Genomic DNA, 23,219 nt, shown 5'->3' with positions numbered 1-23,219 from the left:
ATATTAATTTTCATTTGTCATTCACTATTGGTCTTCCTGTATAGATGAATGAAAATGAACTTTGCATCACAGGAGATGAAGTACTGGTGGAAGTAAAGCTGTGAGGATAGGTCATGAGTCATGCTTGGGTAGAGGCCCATGAAAGGCAAAGTTCCCAAGTTTGAGGGTCAGTCTGGCACACAGTTTTAATCTGTCAGGAAGTTTTAAATGAGTGTGGTCATTATTTTACTTTTTTTTTAACTTTTTGACACTTGTCTCTTTCTTGTAGACGCATACTACTTCCACGATACGACAATGAAATGAATGAATGAAAGTTTCATTCAGTAGGCATCATAACACACCGCAAATTCTTGCAATGAAGATATACAAAAACTGGTTTCATTCAGAGTTCAGTGTCACAAAAACAGATACATATAAATGCAGTAAACACCAATGTTGTTGTTATTTAATCATCTTGCTGTACATACATCATTTATAATATCAAGAGTCATTTAAATATTTGATGATTATCCTGATGATCTGTAGTGAACTGTTAGTATTGTGCCATAGCTAGTTGATACAGCTTTAAATACTTCCATTTTATTGTTGCATTTTTAACATACAAATTATTTATCTCTTGACATTCAATGCTGTTTTAACATATTGGAAGGAAAGCTTGTAAAAGTTGTAAACTCACTCATCCAACAACAAATTTGTCTAGTTGGTGATAACCTTAAAGCTGGGTTCCCTGAACTCAGTCAATCAACTATGAGATCATCATCTTTCCCAGTTGTGACCCAAACTAGTGATTTACTCACCAACATACTTTGTAATGACCTCTCAAATTTATCTGGTTCTGTCTTAGATCATACTGATTCCTGACACTCCTATACTATTACTGGCATTCTCTGTACACACCTGTATCGATACTGGTGGTGCCTCTCGGGCAGCAGTGTCTGCATATGATGATGTTGCTGCTGCTGTTGCTGCTGCTGTTGCTGCACCAGTCGCACCAGAAGAGGCTGGTACTGGGAAATGGCAGCTGGGGCAGGAGCAGGGGCTGGTGGCAGCTCCTGGAGGGGCACTGCATCTCCACTTAGGTCCTGGGAATAGTTTTTGGTTTATATATTACCTGATACCAGGACAATACTCCCTTTTTTAGTCCTTTATCTTATTTTAAAAAATACTGATAATGTATTGACAAGGTTTGTGTGAATTCCAGCAATTTACTAAAGAAATTTAAAACATATTACTGCAAATGGTTGATGAGTTCTGAGGTAGCTATTATAATTTAGTGACTGACAAGAATGAATATGACAACAGGAATAACAAACATTCTGGGACAATACACAAGTCTTCAGCATAAAGAAAATTAGTATTACTGTTAACTGCCATTTGTGAGGGAAATGGTGAGCACAGGGTATTAAAAAAAGAAGTTTGTTTTAGAGACAGTAAAAATCACTTTAGAAAATTGCAACTGGTGACATGGCTTTTAGTTCTTTGTTGGTTTTCCCCTTTACCTCCTTATACTGGTTTTCTCAGATAGCTGTTCAAATCATCTTTAGTTTCTTCAAAGCCAAGCATAATTCCATGAAACTCATTACCAGCTGGAAATCACTATGGAGTGGTCTTTGCAGGGTTCTGTACATTGAAAATGTCAGTGCCCAATCGTGCCTACCACAATAAACTACATAAGTTGACAATACTGTGTGTACACCACATTTGTTATTTAGCACACTGTTTCTCTCATTCTCAAAGATTTGTGAATGGGATTCAAAACCATATACTAAGCTGCCCACTAAAGCCACCTGATAGTTCCTAAGTATTCTTCATTCAACACATTCTCAATTTTTACCAAGGAGGACTTGTTGGGCTATTAATATTACTTCCCTTATTTATATCACTGGCAAAATGCACAAACTGGGATGTTCAACACGTCAGTATAGTCATTCTGATTTTCAGTTCTTGCATGCAGTATTCCAAGAAATCTTTCTGCAGCTTATGATGAGCATACTACCTTAGAAAGAAAAGTAATTTCTAGTCGTCTACAGTCCAGTGTTAATACCACTTTGCTCCTTCTACTCCAACTCTATGGGCAGCAGTGAACAAAGGTTCCTTGCCTGCAACTATACACCACTATGTGATAAAATTCCCTCTGAAATATTTTTTAACATGATGTGTAAGACGGTGTAGAAAACCTGTAGCAATTCATGCCACGTAGGAATCGAATCTCAAGCAATGAACCTTAACTACTGACATTCCACTTTATTGTAATATTAGAGTAACAGTTTCTGTGTGAGGTTCCGTCGGAATTTTTGTCACTGCCTGCAAAATCCTATGATATGACAATGCATTTATATTGGAGGTTTATTTACATTGAGCATACTTGACGCCATCTTGTATGTCATATTCATCTTTTAACCCATGGTAAACATGATGAGCAAGAATTGTAGCCATCGCTATGAGCACTAATGTACGCCCTCTATGGAACAGTTATCTGTTCAATGCCAAGACAGATTCTAAAGTAACTATCAGCTATGACATGTCAGTTGTTTTGCTAAAACTGAATGCCTTTCTGTTGACTTTAATAATGTCATATTCAGAAACCCCCCATGAACCATGGACCTTGCCGTTGGAGGGGAGGCTTGCGTGCCTCAGCGATACAGATGGCCGTACCGTAGGTGCAACCACAACGGAGGGGCATCTTGAGAGGCCAGACAAACATGTGGTTCCTGAAGAGGGGCAGCAGCCTTTTCAGTAGTTTCAGGGGCAACAGTCTGGATGATTGACTGATCTGGCCTTGTAACATTAACCAAAACGGCCTCGCTGTGCTGGTACTGCGAACGGCTGAAAGCAAGGGGAAACTACAGCCGTAATTTTTCCCGAGGACATGCAGCTTTACTGTATGATTAAATGATGATGGCGTCCTCTTGGGTAAAATATTCCGGAGGTAAAATAGTCCCCCATTCGGATCTCCGGGCTGGGACTACTCAAGAGGACATTGTTATCAGGAGAAAGAAAACTGGCGTTCTACGGTTCGGAGCGAGGAATGTCAGATCCCTTAATCGGGCAGGTAGGTTAGAAAATTTAAAAAAGGGAAATGGATAGGTTAAAGTTAGATATAGTGGGAATTAGTGAAGTTCGGTGGCAGGAGGAACAAGACTTTTTTTGGTCAGGTGATTACAGGGTCATAAATACAAAATCAAATAGGGGTAATGCAGGAGTAGGTTTAATAATGAATAAAAAAAATAGGAGTGTGGGTTAGCTACTACAAACAGCATAGTGAACGCATTATTGTGGCCAAGATAGACACAAAGCCCATGCCTACTACAGTAGTACAAGTTTATATGCCAACTATCTCTGCAGATGATGAGGAAATAGATGAAATGTATGACGAGATAAAAGAAATTATTCAGGTAGTGAAGGGAGACGAAAATTTAATAGTCATGGGTGACTGGAATTCGTCAGTAGGAAAAGGGAGAGAAGGAAACATCGTAGGTGAATATGGATTGGGGGGAAGAAATGAAAGAGGAAGCCGCCTTGTAGAATTTTGCACAGAGCATAACTTAATCATAGCTAACACTTGGTTCAAGAATCATAAAAGAAGGTTGTATACCCGGAAGAATCCTGGAGATACTAAAAGGTATCAGATAGATTATATAATGGTAAGACAGAGATTTAGGAACCAGGTTTTAAATTGTAAGACATTTCCAGGGGCAGATGTGGATTCTGACCACAATCTATTGGTTATGAACTGCAGACTGAAACTGAAGAAACTGCAAAAAGGTGGGAATCTAAGGAGATGGGACCTGGATAAACTGAAAGAACCAGAGGTTGTAGAGAGTTTCAGGGAGAGCATAAGGGAACAATTGACAGGAATGGGGGAAAGAAATACAGTAGAAGAAGAATGGGTTGCTATGAGAGATGAAGTAGTGAAGGCAGCAGACGATCAAGTAGGTAAAAAGGCGAGGGCTAATAGAAATCCTTGGGTAACAGAAGAAATATTGAATTTAATTGATGAAAGGAGACAATATAAAAATGCAGTAAATGAAGCAGGCAAAAAGGAATACAAACGTCTCAAAAATGAGATCGACAGGAAGTGCAAAATGGCTAAGCAGGGATGGCTAGAGGACAAATGTAAGGATGTAGAGGCTTGTCTCACTAGGGGTAAGACAGATACTGCCTACAGGAAAATTAAAGAGACCTTTGGAGAGAAGAGAACCACTTGTATGAATATCAAGAGCTCAGATGGCAACCCAGTTCTAAGCAAAGAAGGGAAGGCAGAAAGGTGGAAGGAGTATATAGAGGGTTTATACAAGGGCGATGTACTTGAGGACAATATTATGGAAATGGAAGAGGATGTAGATGAAGACAAAATGGGAGATAAGATACTGCGTGAAGAGTTTGACAGAGCACTGAAAGACCCGAGTCGAAACAAGGCCCCAGGAGTAGACAACATTCCATTAGAACTAGTGATGGCCTTGGGAGAGCCAGTCCTGACAAATCTCTACCATCTGGTGAGAAAGATGTATGAGACAGGCGAAATACCCTCAGACTTCAAGAAGAATATAATAATTCCATCCCAAAGAAAGCAGGTGTTGACAGATGTGAAAATTACCTAACTATCAGTTTAATAAGTCACAGCTGCAAAATACTAACATGAATTCTTTACAGATTAATAGAAAAACTGGTAGAAGCCGACCTCGGGGAAGATCAGTTTGGATTCCATAGAAATGTTGGAACACGTGAGGCAATACTGACCTTACGACTTATCTTAGAAGAAAGATTAAGGAAAGGCAAACCTACATTTCTAGCATTTGTAGACTCAGAGAAAGCTTTTGAAAATGTTGACTGGAATAATCTTTCAAATTCTGAAGGTGGCAGGGGTAAAATACAGGGAGCAAAAGGCTATTTACAATTTGTACAGAAACCAGATGGCGGTTATAAGAGTTGAGGGGCACGAAAGGGAAGCAGTGGTTGGGAAGGGAGTGAGACAGGGTTGTAGCCTATCCCCGATGTTTTCAATCTGTATATTGAGCAAACAGTGAAGGAAACAAAAGAAAAATTTGGAGTAGGTATTAAAATCCATGGAGAAGAAATAAAAACTTTGAGGTTCGCCGATGACATTGTAATTCTGTCAGAGACAGCAAAGGACTTGGAAGAGCAGTTGAACGAATGGACAGTGTCTTGAAAGGAGGATATAAGATGAACATCAACAAAAGCAAAACAAGGATAATGGAATGTAATCGAATTAAGTCAGGTGATGCTGAGGGAATTAGATTAGGAAATGAGACACTTAAAATATTAAAGGAGTTTTGCTATTTGGGGAGCAAAATAACTGATGATGGTCGAAGTAGAGAGGATATAAAATGTGAACTGGCAATGGCAAGGAAAGCGTTTCGGAAGAAGAGAAATTTGTTAACATCGATTATAGATTTTAAGTGTGAGGAAGTCATTTCTGAAAGTATTTGTGTGGAGTGTAGCCTTGTATGTAAGTGAAACGTGGATGATAAATAGTTTGGACAAAAAGAGAATAGAAGCTTTTGAAATGTGGTACTACAGAAGAATGCTGAAGATTAGATGGGTAGATCACATAACTAATGAGGAGGTATTGAATAGAATTGGGGAGGAGAGAAATTTGTGGCACAACTTGACTAGAAGAAGGGATCATTTGGTAGGACATGTTCTGAGGCATCAAGGGATCACCAATTTAGTATTGGAGGGCAGTGTGGAGGGTAAAAATTGTAGAGGGAGACCAAGAGATGAATACACTAAGCAGATTCAGAAGGATGTAGGCTGCAGTAGGTACTGGGAGATGAAGAAGCTTGCACAGGATAGAGTAGCATGGAGAGCTGCATCAAACCAGCCTCAGGACTGAGGACTACAACAACAACAACAACAACAACAACAACAACAGATAAAGTATATGTATTACTTGAACTATATACAACCTGGGCACAAGGGAAGGCCTATTCAAGTACTGGCTTTCAATTGGGAAAAAAACTCATGGTCCTGCTTTCAGGAGACAATCCCCACACAGAAAAAGTAAGTATAAGTATGTTATATGGACTTGGGTTGGGAAGCACTCGTCCATTGATCATGGAAAAGTCACTCTTACATGAAATGTTGAAAGGACCTTCTGAATTATCCCTGGAGTACTGCTTGTGGTTTTGCAGTGTTCCAAAATGCAGGTTTGAAGACTTACTGCATCATGTACTGGGGTTTGATAAGGAGCTTTCAAACGTTCCATAAATGAAAGTGCTGGGGGTTTATGTCCTGACAAAGGATATGGGGTGCAAAGAATCAGTCTGCCTGTTCCTCACAGCACCTGATATTTAGAAGCTGACAGGCATTAACAGTGAAATTAGTGGGAGCTTATCATGCTAAAATGTGCATTTCCTTACATTGATAAAGGCACATCTTCTAGTAGATCAAGTGACCTGTGGCATACTCTCTAAGAAATCATTGTAAGTTTATCTATTGAGCCTAGGTGGAAGAACATTAGGCCCTGGCAAACAGTTATCACCAATGTTGACTGAAACATTGAAAGAGACTCTTTGTTGATAACATATTTCAACTGTTGCATAAAAATTCATATCATCCCATAGATGATAACAATCTGGTCACAGAGAAACAATGCTTCATCTGTGAACAGCTAGTTGCACTAACATAAGAGTCAAAACACTGATGCAGAAGTGTACCCATCCAGGAAAATAAGCTGTTGACAGCATCTGCATATGCTGTAAATGACATGGCTCAGCAGATTGTCATGTAAAATGCAGTCAAGAAGTCACCATCACTTGTTGCAGCTACATATCTTATGCTGAAACTAAGGACATCATCAACTACATGAAGCATTTCCTCCTTCAGCCGGGATATCCTTGTTGTCCTAAGCCTCCCCCGATCAAAAGTATCAGGTTTAAATGCTCCTAAGATGATCAGTTGCTTCCGACATTTTCCTATAGAAGCACCATCATTATGGAAATTTCTCCCCATACACACGTTGAGCAACATAGCTATTGCCATTTGGTAATCCACACATCCAATGAGCATCTGCTAACTCGATTTGTTTACACTCCATTTCACTGCACCAGAAGCAAAATCTGTGATGAACACTAACAAATAGTCACAGCCAAGTTCTTTATCACTACTTAAACCATTTATGCTACATGTGAATCGGAAAGTTATGTGAGTCACTTCTCAACATTATCTTTTGTGAAATGGAACACACAGCACTAGCAACAAACCTAATATTTACAGTGCAACTAAACATAATTAGGAGGGTAGTTTGAACAGATCATACAAGAACGTGCGTCACAAGGTATGCTGGTGCATTCCATTCCATGTTTCCCACGGTTAATATGCTGTGAGGACTTGTGAATATGAGTTCTAACATGGAAATAAAGTGTTTCCTGACCTACATCCATTCAACACATTTTCTTTATCTGTGTGTCCTGAAATTTTGGCTGTATCTTTTGTTACAACTTATTTTTTTGCACGTTTGCAACTAATGTATGTAAAAGAAATGTGAATGCAATCAGGCACAGTCAAAATTAAACAATGTTATGTAACAGTGACTGTCTCTAATGCCACCTGACAAATTTCTTCTTGTAGGAAGTTTTTACTGACTTGTTTTGTGGAATGTTAGGACAATACAGTAAAAGTATTCTGATAGCACTGTATCCTATAATAAATGTATTTAATGGTATTCATTACTATTTGAGAGGAAGACATGCAATAATCCATACCCATGTTACATCTACACTGATAATAAATGCGTATACAAGTAATATTGCATGCAAGGACACAATAAAGAACAGATGATTAGCAAGGTGGCTAGACTATAACCAGGTATAATTTGGGGGAGTTCTGCATAAAACATGGTCCTCACTTAAATTTCCCCATAATATGCATTTCAGTGAATGACTGACATATTTTACATGTATGGCATTAAGGAATAAGCTAACCATGCCAGGAGTGTATGTTCAATTCAGTGAGGAAGATTACAGCTGCCACCATTTGCCTTCAGTGTTTGCTTCTCAGATGTCCTCCCACCAGAGTGCAACAACACCTAGATCTTCAGAGTTATATATTATTTGTATGTACTCTCAGTCTCTAGCTATGGAATCATTTGTTTGGGGTAAAGTGTTCAGCACATGGCCAAAATGTTCAGACTACAAAAAGTTGCTTAAGAATAATAGATAGATCAGTAATTGGGATCATTGTCAAAAACTGCAATATAATTCTAAAACATAATGCTTGTTCCTGGAAAGTTTTAGTCCCAAGAACTGTGGTGGAAAATACTAACTTCCTTTCGTCTTCCCAAGCTTAAAATCACTAGATATGCTGACTCAGTTTAGGCAAATGAGGTACATCAAATGCAATTGAGAGGTAATTGTATCATCATGGCCCTGATACCTAACAAAAGGGTGTATGCTCACAGCACATTAAATGCATGCAATGACTCATTATGAGTTGTGAAGAAACAGTGTTACTTCAGATAGCTGTCAGCCAAACCAACCCAACCCAGCCAAACCAACCCAACCCAACCCAACCAAACACTACCAAACCCAAAGACAAGGTATCATCTGGTGCAGTCACAGACCTGATGTAACAAAAGTGTGACATATGTAACCAAGCCACTTATTCCTGCAGCCTCACACAAGAGTGCACACTGGCTTTCTAAGTTACACTGTCATTAGGGTGACGTCAGGACATGTGGGTAACTGCTACAAAGTTATATTGGCAAAAATCTTTAATCAGCAATCACTATCGAGCACTGAGATAATTGTGTCTTCTATGCTTTTGTAAAAGCTTCTCATGTCCATGTTCTTGGATGAAATATGGGTATCCTATGTTTTTATCATCACTCCTTCATTTACATTAGATAACAATGATAGTAATACATGAACATGCAATGAGTTTTGCCAATTTTCGTAATATTTATCCTCAGATGTTAACGACCATCAAAATCTGCCCTTTGGCAAATTCTCTTGTATCATTATAAAATAACTTATTACAGAAAGATCACCTAATTACCACAATATAATATAGTTTAATCACAACGGCAAAGAACTGATAATTAAGGACTCAGTTAAAATTATTGGAGTTACGATGGATGAAAATTTACCATGAACTGATCACAACACGGATTGCTTAGTAACACAGTTAAATGCTTTTGTTTATGCAATGAGAGTTCTAAACAATGTAACTGATTTAGCTATTACCAGCAAGTGCAGACGACTGAATACCGAACATGAAGGAGGAAGTAAATTGGTAAACTAGACTGGCAAGAAAACTGCCATCTGTTTACGAGAAGAATAATGCAGGACCAACAAGCCCAGTAGTTCATAATTTGAATTAGTTATTTACATGTAAAAGGGAACAACATTACAGAAAATGTGCATGAAAAGTGTTAAGAGTAAGTTATGAGTTGTAAAGGAACATTTTGAAATGGGCAGTATACAACCACAGTAGAAATGGTAACTGGGAGCCAGCAGCTTAAAGCTTATACATAAAACTGTAAAACTGAATAAATTTTTCAAATTTTTCTTCTTTTCCACAGGTGACACACAAACATTAACTTATTGGGGACACACAAGGCGATGTGAAAAAAAAAAAAAAAAACAACCTTGCTATTGATTAAAATGGAAGGTAGCTTAAACCTTAAAGTCCTCTCTGTCAAAAAGCCCTGTATCATTTAATAGTTAGCAGCAACAACAATAGACGGACACACTGAAAATATGAGTAATACAGCAATGTAATGAAATCGCTAATCAATAGCTGGTAACTCAACAAAGCTTACAGAAGACAATTAAATTTTATGTCATGAATGACAGACAAATTTTGATGGGAGAAAGGACATCAAAGTGTTACTTGTGGGAGCGCACAGGGGGGAGCTGGACAGAGGGTAGAGCACCTAGATGCAGTCAGGAGGTTAGATGGAGGGCAAGTGGGGGTGGGGAGGATGGTGGCAGAAAAGGAAAGAAGTAAAAAGACTATCGGTGCATTGGAAAAACAGAGAGCTGTGTAGTGCTGGAATGGGAACAGGATAATGACTAATAAAGGGTGAGGCCAGGAGGATTATGGAAACACAGAATATATTGCAGGGAGAGTTCCCACCTTTGCAGTTCAGAAAATCTGGTGTCCGTGGGAAGGATCCAGTGGCACAGGCTGTAAAGCTTTAAATGAAGAAACTCATGTTGGGTGATGTACTCAGCAGTGGGGTGGTCCAGCTGTTTCTTGACCACAGTTCATTGCTGTTCATGTGGACAGACAGCTTGTTGTTTGTCACGCTCATGTAGAATGCACCACAGTGGTTGCAACTTAGCTTGTAGATAGCATGGCTGGTTTCACAGTTAGCTCTGCCTTTGATGGGATTGGTGATGCTTGCGACCAGAATGGAGTAGGTTGTGATGGGAGGATATATGGGACAGGCCTTGCATCTAGATCTATTACAGGGATATGAGCCATGAGAAGAAAGGTGTTGGGAGCAGGGGTTGTGTAGAGATGGATGAGAATATTGTGTAGGTTTGGTTGGCAGTTGAATAACACTGTCGGAGGGGTGGGAAGGATAGTGGGTAGGACATTCCTCATTTCAGGGCATAATGAGAAGTAATCAAAACCCTGGTGGAGAAAGTGATTCAGTTGCTCCAGTCCTGGGTGGTATTGAGTCACGAGGGGAACACTCCTCTGTGGCTGAACAGGGGGGCTTTGGGAGGTGGTGGGTGGCTGGAGAGGTAAGGCACAGGAGATCTGTTTTTGTGCAAGGTTGGGAGGCTAATTACAACCTGTTAAGGGCTCAGTGAGACCCTCACTATATTTTGAGAGGGTCCACTTGTCTCTACAGATATGAGGGCCAAGAGCAGCTACACTGTATGGAAGGGACTTCTTGGTATGGAATAGGTGGCAGCTGTCAAAGTGGAGATATTACTGGTGGTTGGTAGGTTCAATATGGATGGAGGTACTGACATAATCGTCTTTGAAGTGGAGGTCAACATTGAGGAAGGCAGCTTGCTGGGCTGAGTGGGACCAGGTGAAGTGAATGAGGAGAAGGTTTTTAGGTTTGAAGGAATGTTTTGGAAGGATTCCTCTAGATTGCCTATGAGCAGGTTGGCACGGGCTGGTGCCATGCGGATGCCCGTAGCCATTCCCTGGATTTGTTCTGCTGGTAATGCCTTTAAAGGAGAAGTAATTGTGGGTGAGGATGTAGTTGGTCATGGTGACTTCAGTTTGGAATCATTGAGCACTGGGAAATGTAGTGTTCAATAGCAATAAGGCCATGGGCATAAGTGGTGTTAATGTACAGTGAGACGGAATCAATCATGATGACCATTGTTCTGAGTGATATCGGAACAAGAACTGTGGGGAGTTGGTGGAGGAAATTATTGTTGGTATATTTTATGTAGGAGGGTAGGTTGAGGTAATAGGCTGAAGGCGCTGGTCTACAAGAGCAGAGATTCTCTCAGTGGGGGGCACAGTAATTGACCACAATGGGGCAGCCTGGGTAGTTGGATTCATAGAATTCAGGAAGCATGCTGGATTCCTGGAATGGGGTCACTTTGGCAGGGTTTTTAGGAGAACAAATCTGACAGATGGCAGAGTCCTTCTGCCAGGTAATCCTTGTGTTTTGAAACAGTAATGGAGCCTTTGTCAGCACTTAGGATTATAAGGTTTGGATCAGTTTTTAGGTGGTGGAATGTGGTTCTTTCTGCAGACGTAGGGTTAGTTTGCATGTTGAGGGATTTGAGGAATGATGGTGAGGCAAGGTTCAAGGTTAAGAAATTCTGGAAAGTTAACAGGGTATGATTTGGGAGCAGTGGAGGTGGATCACAGTTGGATGGAGGATTGAAATGAGTCAGGCTAGGTTCAACAGTGGTCTTTGGCTGAGTGTGTTGGTACAGTTGGCAGTGAAAAAGTGCTTCCATTATAGATACTGGGAGAAGGAGAGAAAGTCTGGAACAAGTACTGTGTGGCTGAATTTGGGAATGGGGCTAAAGGTGAGACCTTTGGAAAGGACTGATATGTCTGTGTGGCTAAGGCTTTTGGAGTCCCTTCATGCCTCAGTACCAGCAAGGATTGCAACAACTGAATAACATTCTCTGCCATGGTTTCAACTACCTCTCATTGTGCCCTGAAATGAGAAATGTCCTGCCCAGTATCCTTCCCACCTGCTCCCACGATGGTATTCAGCCGTCCAATGAACCCACACAACATATTCATCTATCCCTACACAATCCCTGCTCCCAACTCCTTACCTCATGGCTCATACCCCTGTAATAGACAAATGCAAGACCTGTTCCATACATCCTGCCACTTCCACCTACTTTACTCCGGTCATGATCACCACCTATCCCATCAAACGCAGGGCTATCTGTGAAACCAGTCGTGTGATCTACAAGCTAAGCTGGAACCACTGTGCTGCATTCTACATGGGCATGATAAACAACAAGCTGTGTCCGCACAAATGGTCACCAGCAAACTAAGGCCAAGAAAAAGTGGGACCGCCCCATTGCTGAGAATGCCACCTAACAAGATATTCTTCATTTCAGTTACTGCTTCACAGCTTGTGCATTCTGGATCCTTCCCACGAACACCAGATTTTGTGAATTGCACAGGTGAGTAGTTCCCTGCAGTATATCCTATGTTCCAATAACCCTCCTGGCCTCGAGCACCATTAGTCTTTCTCCTTACTCATCTAGCCCCTTCCCTGTTCCCATTCCAGCACTACACAGTCCTCTATTGTGGCATCTCACCCACAGTATTTTAACTTCATTTTTACCACTGTCCCCCCCCCCCCCCCCATACCTCCTCCTCCATCTAACCCCCTGACTGCATCTCACTGCCCTACCCTCCCTCCACCTCCATCCCTGTATTCTCCCACATGCAGCACTTCACCATCATACACTGCAACCCTGCTATCCCTCTCCCTTTCCACCCCAACCTCCTCCTCAACGCCACCACCCAGTTGCTTCTCCATCATGCACTGCTGCTCACAGTCTGCCCTCAGCAGCCAGATACTGTGGTCATAGGTGTGCGAATTGTATTTGCGTGAGTGAGAGTTGTCTATTTCTGGGGAAGCTCACTTTCCGACAGTCTTTTTTGTTGTGTCTATCTGCAACCTAGCATCTAAATTTTACAGCCATGCAAGATGTAAACTGAGTGGACCTTGAAGGCCTCACTATGGCAAATGGGCATACACCCTTTTGTAGCTAACTCTAATTAAGGGCCACCAAAGGAATTGCGAAAAGATTGACCCAGATAGGAAGAACACATGCATAACATACAAAATCAGAAACAAAACGGGAAAGCATTGAGGTTGGATGCGGATTTTAAAAAAAATTATTCTACAGGGTTGCATGCTTAATCAAAGTTTGTTCATTCAAAATGCAAGACAGATTATGGTTAACAATCCAGATGATTTGGATACGTATGTGTAAAATGCTACAATGTCTGTTTCTATCTGAAATGGAATAATTATGGTCTTTCAGGAGATTGGTGAGGCATGCTTTGGAATTGCCAAGGTCCTAATGCTCTCTGAAATATATGCTAAAGGAGTGGTCAAAAAAATGGCTCTGAGCACTATGGAACTTAACTTCTGAGGTCAACAGTCCCCTAGACTTAGAACTACTTAAACCTAATTAACCTAAGGACAGCACACACATCCATGCCCGAGGCAGGATTCGAACCGGCGACCGTAGCGATCACGCGGTTCCAGACTGAAGCGCCTAGAACCGCTCGGCCAAGGAGTGGTCAGTTTGGTCTATGTAGGCAAAAGTACACTCACTATACTGGATGCAATAGACTGCACGTAGCGATTGTCTTCTCCAGTTTTGTGGTGCTTCAGTATCTCATCAAGTATACCAACTACGTATTGGATTGTGTAAAACATTTTTAAGGTTATTATTACTTGTAGATGAAAGGGTAATCTGGTACTGATTGCTAGATGTGACTTTCAATTGCGTCTGCTGGAGAAGAACATCAACAACATTGAGCCAGTAGCCAGTACCATGTGCTGTAAATTTAATCACGTTCAGCTCATGCTGGTAGTTTTGTTTAGAGAAAGAGGCTCTAGTCATGCAGAGTAGCATTGGATGGAGAGGAGCCATTTGATGCTGCTTTGGATGAAATGAAGAGCAGTGAATAACAGAACTAGTCATTATTAGTTCCCTGAATATATTAAAATGTACTTTACTGTCCTGTAACATAATAACCAAATCCAAAAACGATGGTGTAAAGCCAGAGTGGTATTCTACCATACACTGAATCTTGGGCTACATTTTGTTAAAAATCTTGTTGAAAAAATTGCAGCTGGGCATCAGTGCCACTATACGAAGGTACAATGTCACTGGCTTATCTGTTTCAACATGCTAACTTATGAAGGGGGTTGGGAGTGGGTTGCAAAAATCTGATGTTCAATGTTATTGATGTAAATGTTAGCTAGTATACTAACAATGGGAGATCCCATAACTAAATCATCAGTTTGTCCATATACCATGTCTCTGAAGGCAAAGTAGTTATGGTCCAAAACAACTGCAAGCAAACAAAGGAGTTCAGTAATTTTTTGTGAATCTACATGACAGTATTGCCGTAAGTTGGATTTATTGATGGGAATCACCTCCTTAATGGGGATACTCACGTACTTGCTTATGATGTCCAGTGTGAGCTGGCTATTATTAAAATTATAGCACATGCTAATGGTTATCAGTTTAACATTGTACTCTTTAATACTTTTCTGGTCCCGCATTATTCTTCCCATCAACATACGGCAGTTCTATTGCCAATATAGTTTACCAGTACACTTTCTCCTTCATGTTTGGTACTTCATGTTCTGCACTTGCTGTCTGTACACTGCATCCTACAGTATACTCTCAGTTGTGGCACTGGGGGTCACAGTGCAAAATGTAAGCATCCTGGTGTTCATTCCATACTTCTTTACCAAAACAGTCATCTATTGTATTGTCTGGTGTTGCTTTGACATGGACTTACATTTTACACCACCTAGCCTGAAAGCTGTTTTCTAAAATGTTTTACAGTACTACTTCCTCCTCTCCTGTGCACTAGAGCACGTAAAAATTATTAGCTTTAGTCTCCTGTTTATTTTCAGTATCACACCTGATGATGGACGTGCAGTAGTCCGAAACTAGTCATGGCCTAAGCATTGAAAAATAGAAAATTTTACAATTGAAGCAGTATCTTCCATTTCTACTACTTCTCTTTGAGCTATAAAATCCAAATCGCTTTTCAGAGCAAATAGATGAATTACATTGTTTGTGTATGAAACTGCTGAGATTGCTTGTTTTGTTGTTCATTTTTACCTCATCAGGCTTATTGGTCTGCATGCCGATGTTCAGTGTTTGTATAAATTGTTATTGTGCCCACAAAGATTTTATCATACTTTTTTTTCAAGTTTTATTGAATTTTTAATTGCTTTTTAGTGCATTTCTAATGTGTTAGAAGTGGGGCATCATGCAGTACACTACATTATATTACTTCCGATAGGATGGAGGGCACTGAATAAAAGCATTTTTTGAGTACATTTCTTTTATTTCTTTTACGTGTGCCTCCTAAACAAAGTATGAAGCATACTACATACTGCTTTGTCACAGACCTAGCTTATTTGAAAATACCTTATACGAGGCATGGTTTTTAAGTAAGTACGATTTTGAAATTAAAAAAAGATGTGCTAAGATATCACAATAATTTCATTTTTACTTGAGAGCCTGTGCCTTAATCTACTTTTCTACATAATTTCCATCAATATTGAGGCACTTGTCATAACGTTGTACCCATTTTTTAATACCCTCCTCATAGAAGTCTGCCGCCTGACTTGTTAACCACTGCATCATCACTGTTTTGGCTTCATCATCGTATTCAAGACGCTGACCGCCCAGGTGTTTCTTCAAGTGCAGGAACAGATAGGGTATTAAAAACTGGCACAATGTTATGATAAGTGCCTCACCATTGACGGAAATTATGTAGAAAATTAGATTAAGTTAAAGGCTTTCATGTAAAAATAAAATTATTGAGATATCTTAGCACATGGGGATGGGAGAGAGTTTGCTGGCGGGGGAGGGGGGGAAGGGGATGGGAGAGAGTCGGCTGGGAGGGGGGGAGGTGTTCTAAAATGATCTGCTGGAATTTCATTCCTGTATTTCGTAGAGTTCAATACCTTCAAAATGTTAAGTGCAATTTGTCTCATCATGAGAATGGGAGACACAAGATAAATTTAACATCCTATTGCGAGGGGGGAGAGGGGGGGAGAGGGGGGGAGAGGGGGGGAGAGGGGGGGAGAGGGGGGGAGAGGGGGGAGAGGGGGGGAGAGGGGGGGAGAGGGGGAGAGAGGGGGGGAGAGGGGGGGAGAGGGGGGGAGAGGGGGGAGAGGGGGGGAGAGGGGGGGAGAGGGGGGGAGAGGGGGGGAGAGGGGGGAGAGGGGGGGAGAGGCGGGGAGAGGGGGGGAGAGGGGGGAGAGGGGGGGAGAGGGGGGAGAGGGGGGAGAGGGGGAGAGGGGGGAGAGGGGGGAGAGGGGGGGAGAGGGGGGGAGAGGGGGGGAGAGGGGGGGAGAGTGGGGGAGAGTGGGGGAGAGGGGGGGAGAGGGGGGGAGAGGGGGGGAGAGGGGGGGAGAGGGGGGGAGAGGGGGAGGAGGAGGAGGAGGAGGAGGAGGAGGAGGAGGAGGAGAGAGGGAGGAGGATGAGAGAGGGAGGTGGAGGAGAGTGGTGTGGACATGAAATACTGGGTGGTTGTAAATAAAGTACAGCTACTCACTGTAGCTCATTGTAGGCTGCAATTATGGTACGGCAACGAAATTGTGTAGATATTTTAATGCGTTAATGCAGAACCGATTTATACTGGAAAAACGTTAATTCAATTTTTGGCCACCAGGTGCAAATCTGATGCTGTGGAAGCAAGAAAGGCAAATAAAAAGGTTTTCTGTATGTAATGAAATTAGGAAGGGAACTTGAGCAGAAAAGTCAAAGAAATGAGAAGTGCATAATGTTAATTTTATTAAACCGCCACTTGCAGAATTTGCTCAATGTGAGAACCCGAGATGTCGATGAGATGCTGTACAGTGCCAGATTTGCACCAGGTGGCCAAAACTGGAACTAGGTTCCTTTTTTAGCGTAAATCGGTTCCACACAGTGCATTGGAATATCTACTAAGTTTCGCTGCCGTACGATAATTACTGCCCACTCTGGACCTGTGTGGGTCGGTGCACTTCATTTTTAACCACCCGGTTCATGTGACAAATGCATAGGGGGCGTGTGAAGAAGCTGTGGGTTACAGGTTAATGCAAAAATGTAAATGCTTCTACTACAATTTTTTAGGGGGAGGGGGGGCTCGGAATGGGGCGATTTGGCTCTCATGACGCCTCCTCCTCCTCCTCCTCCTCTCGTCTCTTCTCGGATTCGCGCTCAGGTCGGTGCAACTTACGGTGAAAGGCGGCGGGGCGGCGCTGGCGGCGGCGACTGCGGCGTGCGGCTGGTTGCGGGCTCGGCGCTCGCGGAGAGCCCGCTTGCGGCGCTTGACGTTGCGGCGCACGCAGCACTGCACGGCGAGCAGCACCGCGCAGACGAGCGCCAGCAGGCAGCCGATGTAGACGAGCACGACCAGGTCGCGGCCGCGGTGCGACACCCCGCCCTGGCCCGGGCCCTGCCGCAGCACGCTGCCCGCGATCGTCAGCGACACGCCGCACAGCACACCCAGCACGAACACCACCTGCGCCGTGTTGGCGGTATTCAGCATCGATGACGAAGGTTTACACTTTTTGTATTACCTACAGTGTTTGACCGGAGCGAAAACGAGAACCGTAGAATTTTGTCCGAAATTTCCTAGCCAAACAATGAGAGGCAAATGGACAAATGGGGTACCAGTAGAGTTGTAAAACTGCCTTATGCTACTGTACACTGTCAGAAGCAAGCAAAGATTACGGAAGTTTGCATAGTAGCTTTCGTCAGTTAACGTCGTATCCACGTTACTCGTACGTTAGGTGGTGTTGGGCGAAAATGGCTCTGAGCACTATGGGACTTAACATCTGAGGTCATCAGTCCCCTAGAACTTAGAACTACTTAAACCTAACTAACCTAAGGACACCACACACATCAATGCCCGAGACAGGATTCGAACCTGCGACCGTAGCGGTCGCGCGGTTCCAGACTGTAGCGCCTAGAACCGCTCGACCACCACGTCCGGCCTGCCGGGCGAGACCTCAAAATGACCGCTTTCTTCGCGTATGCGATCAGTGTCTTACTACTGTGCTCCCTGCCGGCGTTGGATAAGCAGCTGCAGCAGCAAGTCGTATACTCCTAGCTCACTCATTTGTTACATAGTTTAATTCTTAATTTCTTTACGTGTTTTTGGTACTTGCATTGTTTAATTCATAAATTTCGGGCGTATTATAGTATTTGAGAGTTGTAGCATCGCGTTTTAGTACCTGAATAGTGTAAAATCGCGTAGTCTCCTTCCGCCGCCGAGCAGTGTGTCAGCAGTGCCCAAGTAGCAGCATTACTGCATTTACTAGGCAATCTTGTATTTTAATAACCGTTTAAATTTTGTGTCCATTTGTTTGCGCTCTCTGCAGATTAGTTCAGACGTTCTTTGCACAACAGTTTTTAGCATGGATAGGGACTGCAAGTGCTGTGTTCGGATGCAGGCTGAGTTGGCATCCCTTCGCTCTCAGCTTCAGGCAGTGTTGGCTTCGGTCACACACCTTCAGGCTGTTGCCAATGGGCATCACTGTGGGGGTCCGGATGGGGGTTTGTCGGGGACGGCCAGCTCGTCCCACACATCCCCCGATCGGACTACGACTGTGGTTGCCCGGGATACTGCCCACATTGAGGCTGATCCCTCACCTGTGGTAGAGTGGGAGGTCGTCTCAAGGTGTGGCAGGGGGCGAAAGACATTCCGGAGGGCTGAACGGAAGGCCTCTCCAGTTTATCTGACGAACAGGTTTCAGGCTCTGTCTCAGGCTGATACTGATCTTCGGCCTGACATGGCTGCTTGTCCTGTTCCAGAGGTTGCCCCTCAGTCTGCAAGATCCGGGCAGTCGCAGAGGGTGGGCTTACTGGTAGTTGGGAGCTCCAATGTCAGGCGCGTAATGGGGCCCCTTAGGGATATGGCAGCAAGAGAGGGGAAGAAAACCAATGTGCACTCCGTGTGCATACCAGGGGGAGTCATTCCAGATGTGGAAAGGGTCCTTCCGGATACCATGAAGGGTACAGGGTGCACTCATCTGCAGGTGGTCGCTCATGTCGGCACCAATGATGTGTGTCGCTATGGTTCGGAGGAAATCCTCTCTGGCTTCCGGCGGCTATCTGATTTGGTGAAGACTGCCAGTCTCGCTAGCGGGATAAAAGCAGAGCTCACCACCTGCAGCATCGTCGACAGGACTGATTGCGGACCTTCGGTACAGAGCCGAGTGGAGTGTCTGAATCAGAGGCTGCGACGGTTCTGCGCCCGTGTGGGCTGCAGATTCCTCGACTTGCGCCATAGGGTTGTGGGGTTTCGGGTTCCGCTGGATAGGTCAGGAGTCCACTACACGCAACAAGAGGCTACACGGGTAGTAGGGGTTGTGTGGCGTGGGCTGGGCGGTTTATTAGGTTAGATGGCCTTGGGAAAGTACAGAAATGACATCAGCCTCAACGGGTGCGGGGCAAAGTCAGGACATGCGGGGACCAAGCAGCAATCGGAATTGTAATTGTAAACTGTCGAAGCTGCGTTGGTAAAGTACCGGAACTTAAAGCGCTGATAGAAAGCACCGAAGCTGAAATCGTTATAGGTACAGAAAGCTGGCTGAAGCCAGAGATAAATTCTGCCGAAATTTTTACAAAGGTACAGACGGTGTTTAGAAAGGATATATTGCATGCAACCGGTGGTGGAGTGTTCGTCGCTGGTAGTAGTAGTTTATCCTGTAGTGAAGTAGATGTGGATAGTTCCTGTGAATTATTATGGGTGGAGGTTATACTCAACAACCGAGCTAGGTTAATAATTGGCTCCTTTTACCGACCTCCCGACTCAGCAGCATTAGTGGCAGAACAACTGAGAGAAAATCTGGAATACATCTCACATAAACTTCCTCAGCATGTTATAGTCTTAGGTGGAGATTGCAATTTACCAGATACAGACTGGGACACTCAGATGTTTAGGACGGGTGGTAGGGACAGAGCATCGAGTGACATTATACTGAGTGCACATCCGAAAATTACCTCGAGCAATTAAACAGGGCCGGCCGAAGTGGCCGTGCGGTTAAAGGCGCTGCAGTCTGGAACCGCAAGACCGCTACGGTCGCAGGTTCGAATCCTGCCTCGGGCATGGATGTTTGTGATGTCCTTAGGTTAGTTAGGTTTAACTAGTTCTAAGTTCTAGGGGACTAATGACCTCAGCAGTTGAGTCCCATAGTGCTCAGAGCCATTTGAACCATTTTTTAATTAAACAGGGAACCGACTCGTGGAGATAACATCTTGGACCTACCGATAACAAACAGACCCGAACTTTTCGGCTCTGTATGTGCAGAACAGGGAATCAGTGATCATAAGGCCGCTGCAGCATCCCTGAATATGGAAGTTAATAGGAATATAAAAAATGGGAGGAAGGTTTATCTGTTTAGCAAGAGTAATATAAGGCAGATTTCAGACTACTTAACAGATAAAAACGAAAATTTCTGTTCCGACACTGACAATGTTGAGTGTTTATGGAAGAAGTTCAAGGCAATCGTAAAATGCGTTTTAGACAGGTACGTGCCGAGTAAAACTGTGAGGGACGGGAAAAACCCACCGTTGTACAACAACAAAGTTAGGAAACTACTGCGAAAGCAAAGAGAGCTTCACTCTAAGTTTAAACGCAGCCAAAACCTCTCAGACAAACAGAAGCTAAACGATGTCTAGGTTAGCGTACGGAGGGCTGTGCGTGAAGCGTTCAGTGAATTCGAAAGTAAAATTCTATGTACCGACTTGACAGAAAATCCTAGGAAGTTCTGGTCTTACGTTAAATCAGTAAGTGGCTCGAAACAGCATATCCAGACACTCCGGGATGATGATGGCATTGGAACAGAGGATGACACGCGTAAAGCTGAAATACTAAACACCTTTTTCCCAAAGCTGTTTCACAAAGGAAGACCGCACTGCAGTTCCTTCTCTAAATCCACGCACAAACGAAAGAATGGCTGACATCGAAATAAGTGTCCAAGGAATAGAAAAGCAACTGGAATCACTCAATAGAGGAAAGTCCACTGGGCCTGACGGGATACCAATTCGATTCTACACAGATTACGCGAAAGAACTTGCCCCCCTTCTAACAGCCGTGTACCGCAAGTCTCTAGAGGAACGGAAGGTTCCAAATGATTGGAAAAGAGCATAGGTAGTCCCAGTCTTCAAGAAGGGTCGTCGAGCAGATGCGCAAAACTATAGACCTATATCTCTGACGTCGATCTGTTGTAGAATTTTAGAACATGTTTTTTGCTCGAGTATCATGTCGTTTTCGGAAACCCAGAATCTACTATGTAGGAATCAACATGGATTCCAGAAACAGCGATCGTGTGAGACCCAACTCGCTTTATTTGTTCATGAGACCCAGAAAATATTAGATACAGGCTCCCAGGTAGATGCTATTTTTCTTGACTTCCGGAAGGCGTTCGATACAGTTCCGCACTGTCGCCTGATAGAGTAAGAGCCTACGGAATATCAGACCAACCGTGTGGCTGGATTGAAGAGTTTTTAGCAAACAGAACACAGCATGTTATCAATGGAGAGACGTCTACAGACGTTAAAGTAACCTCTGGCGTGCCACAGGGGAGTGTTATGGGACCATTGCTTTTCACAATATATATAAATGACCTAGTAGATAGTGTCGGAAGTTCCATGCGGCTTTTCGCGGATGATGCTGTAGTATACAGAGAAGTTGCATCATTAGAAAATTGTAGTGAAATACAGGAAGATCTGCAGCGGATAGGCACTTGGTGCAGGGAGTGGCAACTGACCCTTAACATAGCCAAATGTAATGTATTGCGAATACATAGAAAGAAGGATCCTTTATTGTATGATTATATGATAGCGGAACAAACACTGGTAGCAGTTACTTCTGTAAAATATCTGGGAGTATGCGTGCGGAACGATTTGAAGTGGAATGATGATATAAAATTAATTGTTGGTAAGGCGGGTACCAGGTTGAGATTCATTGGGAGAGTCCTTAGAAAATGTAGTCCATCAACAAAGGAGGTGGCTTACAAAACACTCGTTCGACCTATACTTGAGTATTGCTCATCAGTGTGGGATCCGTACCAGATCGGGTTGACGGAGGAGATAGAGAAGATCCAAAGAAGAGCGGCGCGTTTCGTCACAGGGTTATTTGGTAACCGTGATAGCGTTACGGAGATGTTTAACAAACTCAAGTGGCAGACTCTGCAAGAGAGGCGCTCTGCATCGCGGTGTAGCTTGCTCGCCAGGTTTCGAGAGGGTGCGTTTCTGGATGAGGTATCGAATATATTGCTTCCCCCTACTTATACCTCCCGAGGAGATCACGAATGTAAAATTAGAGAGATTAGAGCGCGCACGGAGGCTTTCAGACAGTCGTTCTTCCCGCGAACCATACGCGACTGGAACAGGAAAGGGAGGTAATGACAGTGGCACGTAAAGTGCCCTCCGCCACACACCGTTGGGTGGCTTGCGGAGTATAAATGTAGATGTAGATTTCCTTAAAAATTGAAAACGGTGAACCGTCTAGAAACTGAGTGAGGATATATATGTAGGGCCATATAAACTACGGAACACTTTTGTTCTACATAGCTATTTTCCTGTCTGTTGCTTAAAAGTAAACGCTATTTATAGCGACTTGAAATTGTAATGTTTAGATTCAGGTTTTATTCGAAAATTATTGATTTGTAGCGCGAAACCGAGGCGTGTTGTTGTAACAAGAAAAAGGTAAAATAAAAAAACAATCACAAAACAAAAAATGTATCATACATTGCTTCAATACTTTGTCGAACTTATATGAAACATGTTTCTGTTATTCATAAATAACTTTCACATTAATCAAATGATGACAGGAAACTTTTTGCCTTTGACCATGTTTAAGAACGACAATAATTGTACATAATTTTTAATGTGTTTGCCTGTAAACTGTACTTGCATCAGAAGTAATTGCTTCGGTTACATAAAAGCACAGAAGTTACTAGATCAAATAACTTTTATTAGTTATAAAATGCAATTTCTATTCTGTAAGTGTATAAAATACATAATGGACTAACACTG

The 23,219-nt window shown here is 42.9% G+C and overlaps 1 protein-coding gene across 1 annotated transcript in view; it reads right to left on the bottom strand.

Annotated features, from left to right (window-relative positions):
* Positions 1-23,219, bottom strand: part of LOC124594312 — an 80,797-nt gene that overhangs the window by 4,544 nt on the left and 53,034 nt on the right. Inside the window, exons 4-5 of the mRNA XM_047132675.1 lie at positions 17,410-17,694; positions 898-1,082 (exon numbers count right to left, since the gene is read on the bottom strand). Coding sequence (XP_046988631.1) covers positions 898-1,082; positions 17,410-17,694 — 470 coding nt within the window. The remainder of the gene's footprint in view (positions 1-897; positions 1,083-17,409; positions 17,695-23,219) is intronic.

Source organism: Schistocerca americana, chromosome 2 (assembly GCF_021461395.2).
Source record: "Schistocerca americana isolate TAMUIC-IGC-003095 chromosome 2, iqSchAmer2.1, whole genome shotgun sequence".
NCBI lineage: Eukaryota > Metazoa > Arthropoda > Insecta > Orthoptera > Acrididae > Schistocerca > Schistocerca americana.
Note: the sequence above shows the minus strand (reverse complement) of the source record. Positions and strands in the feature narration are given on the sequence as shown.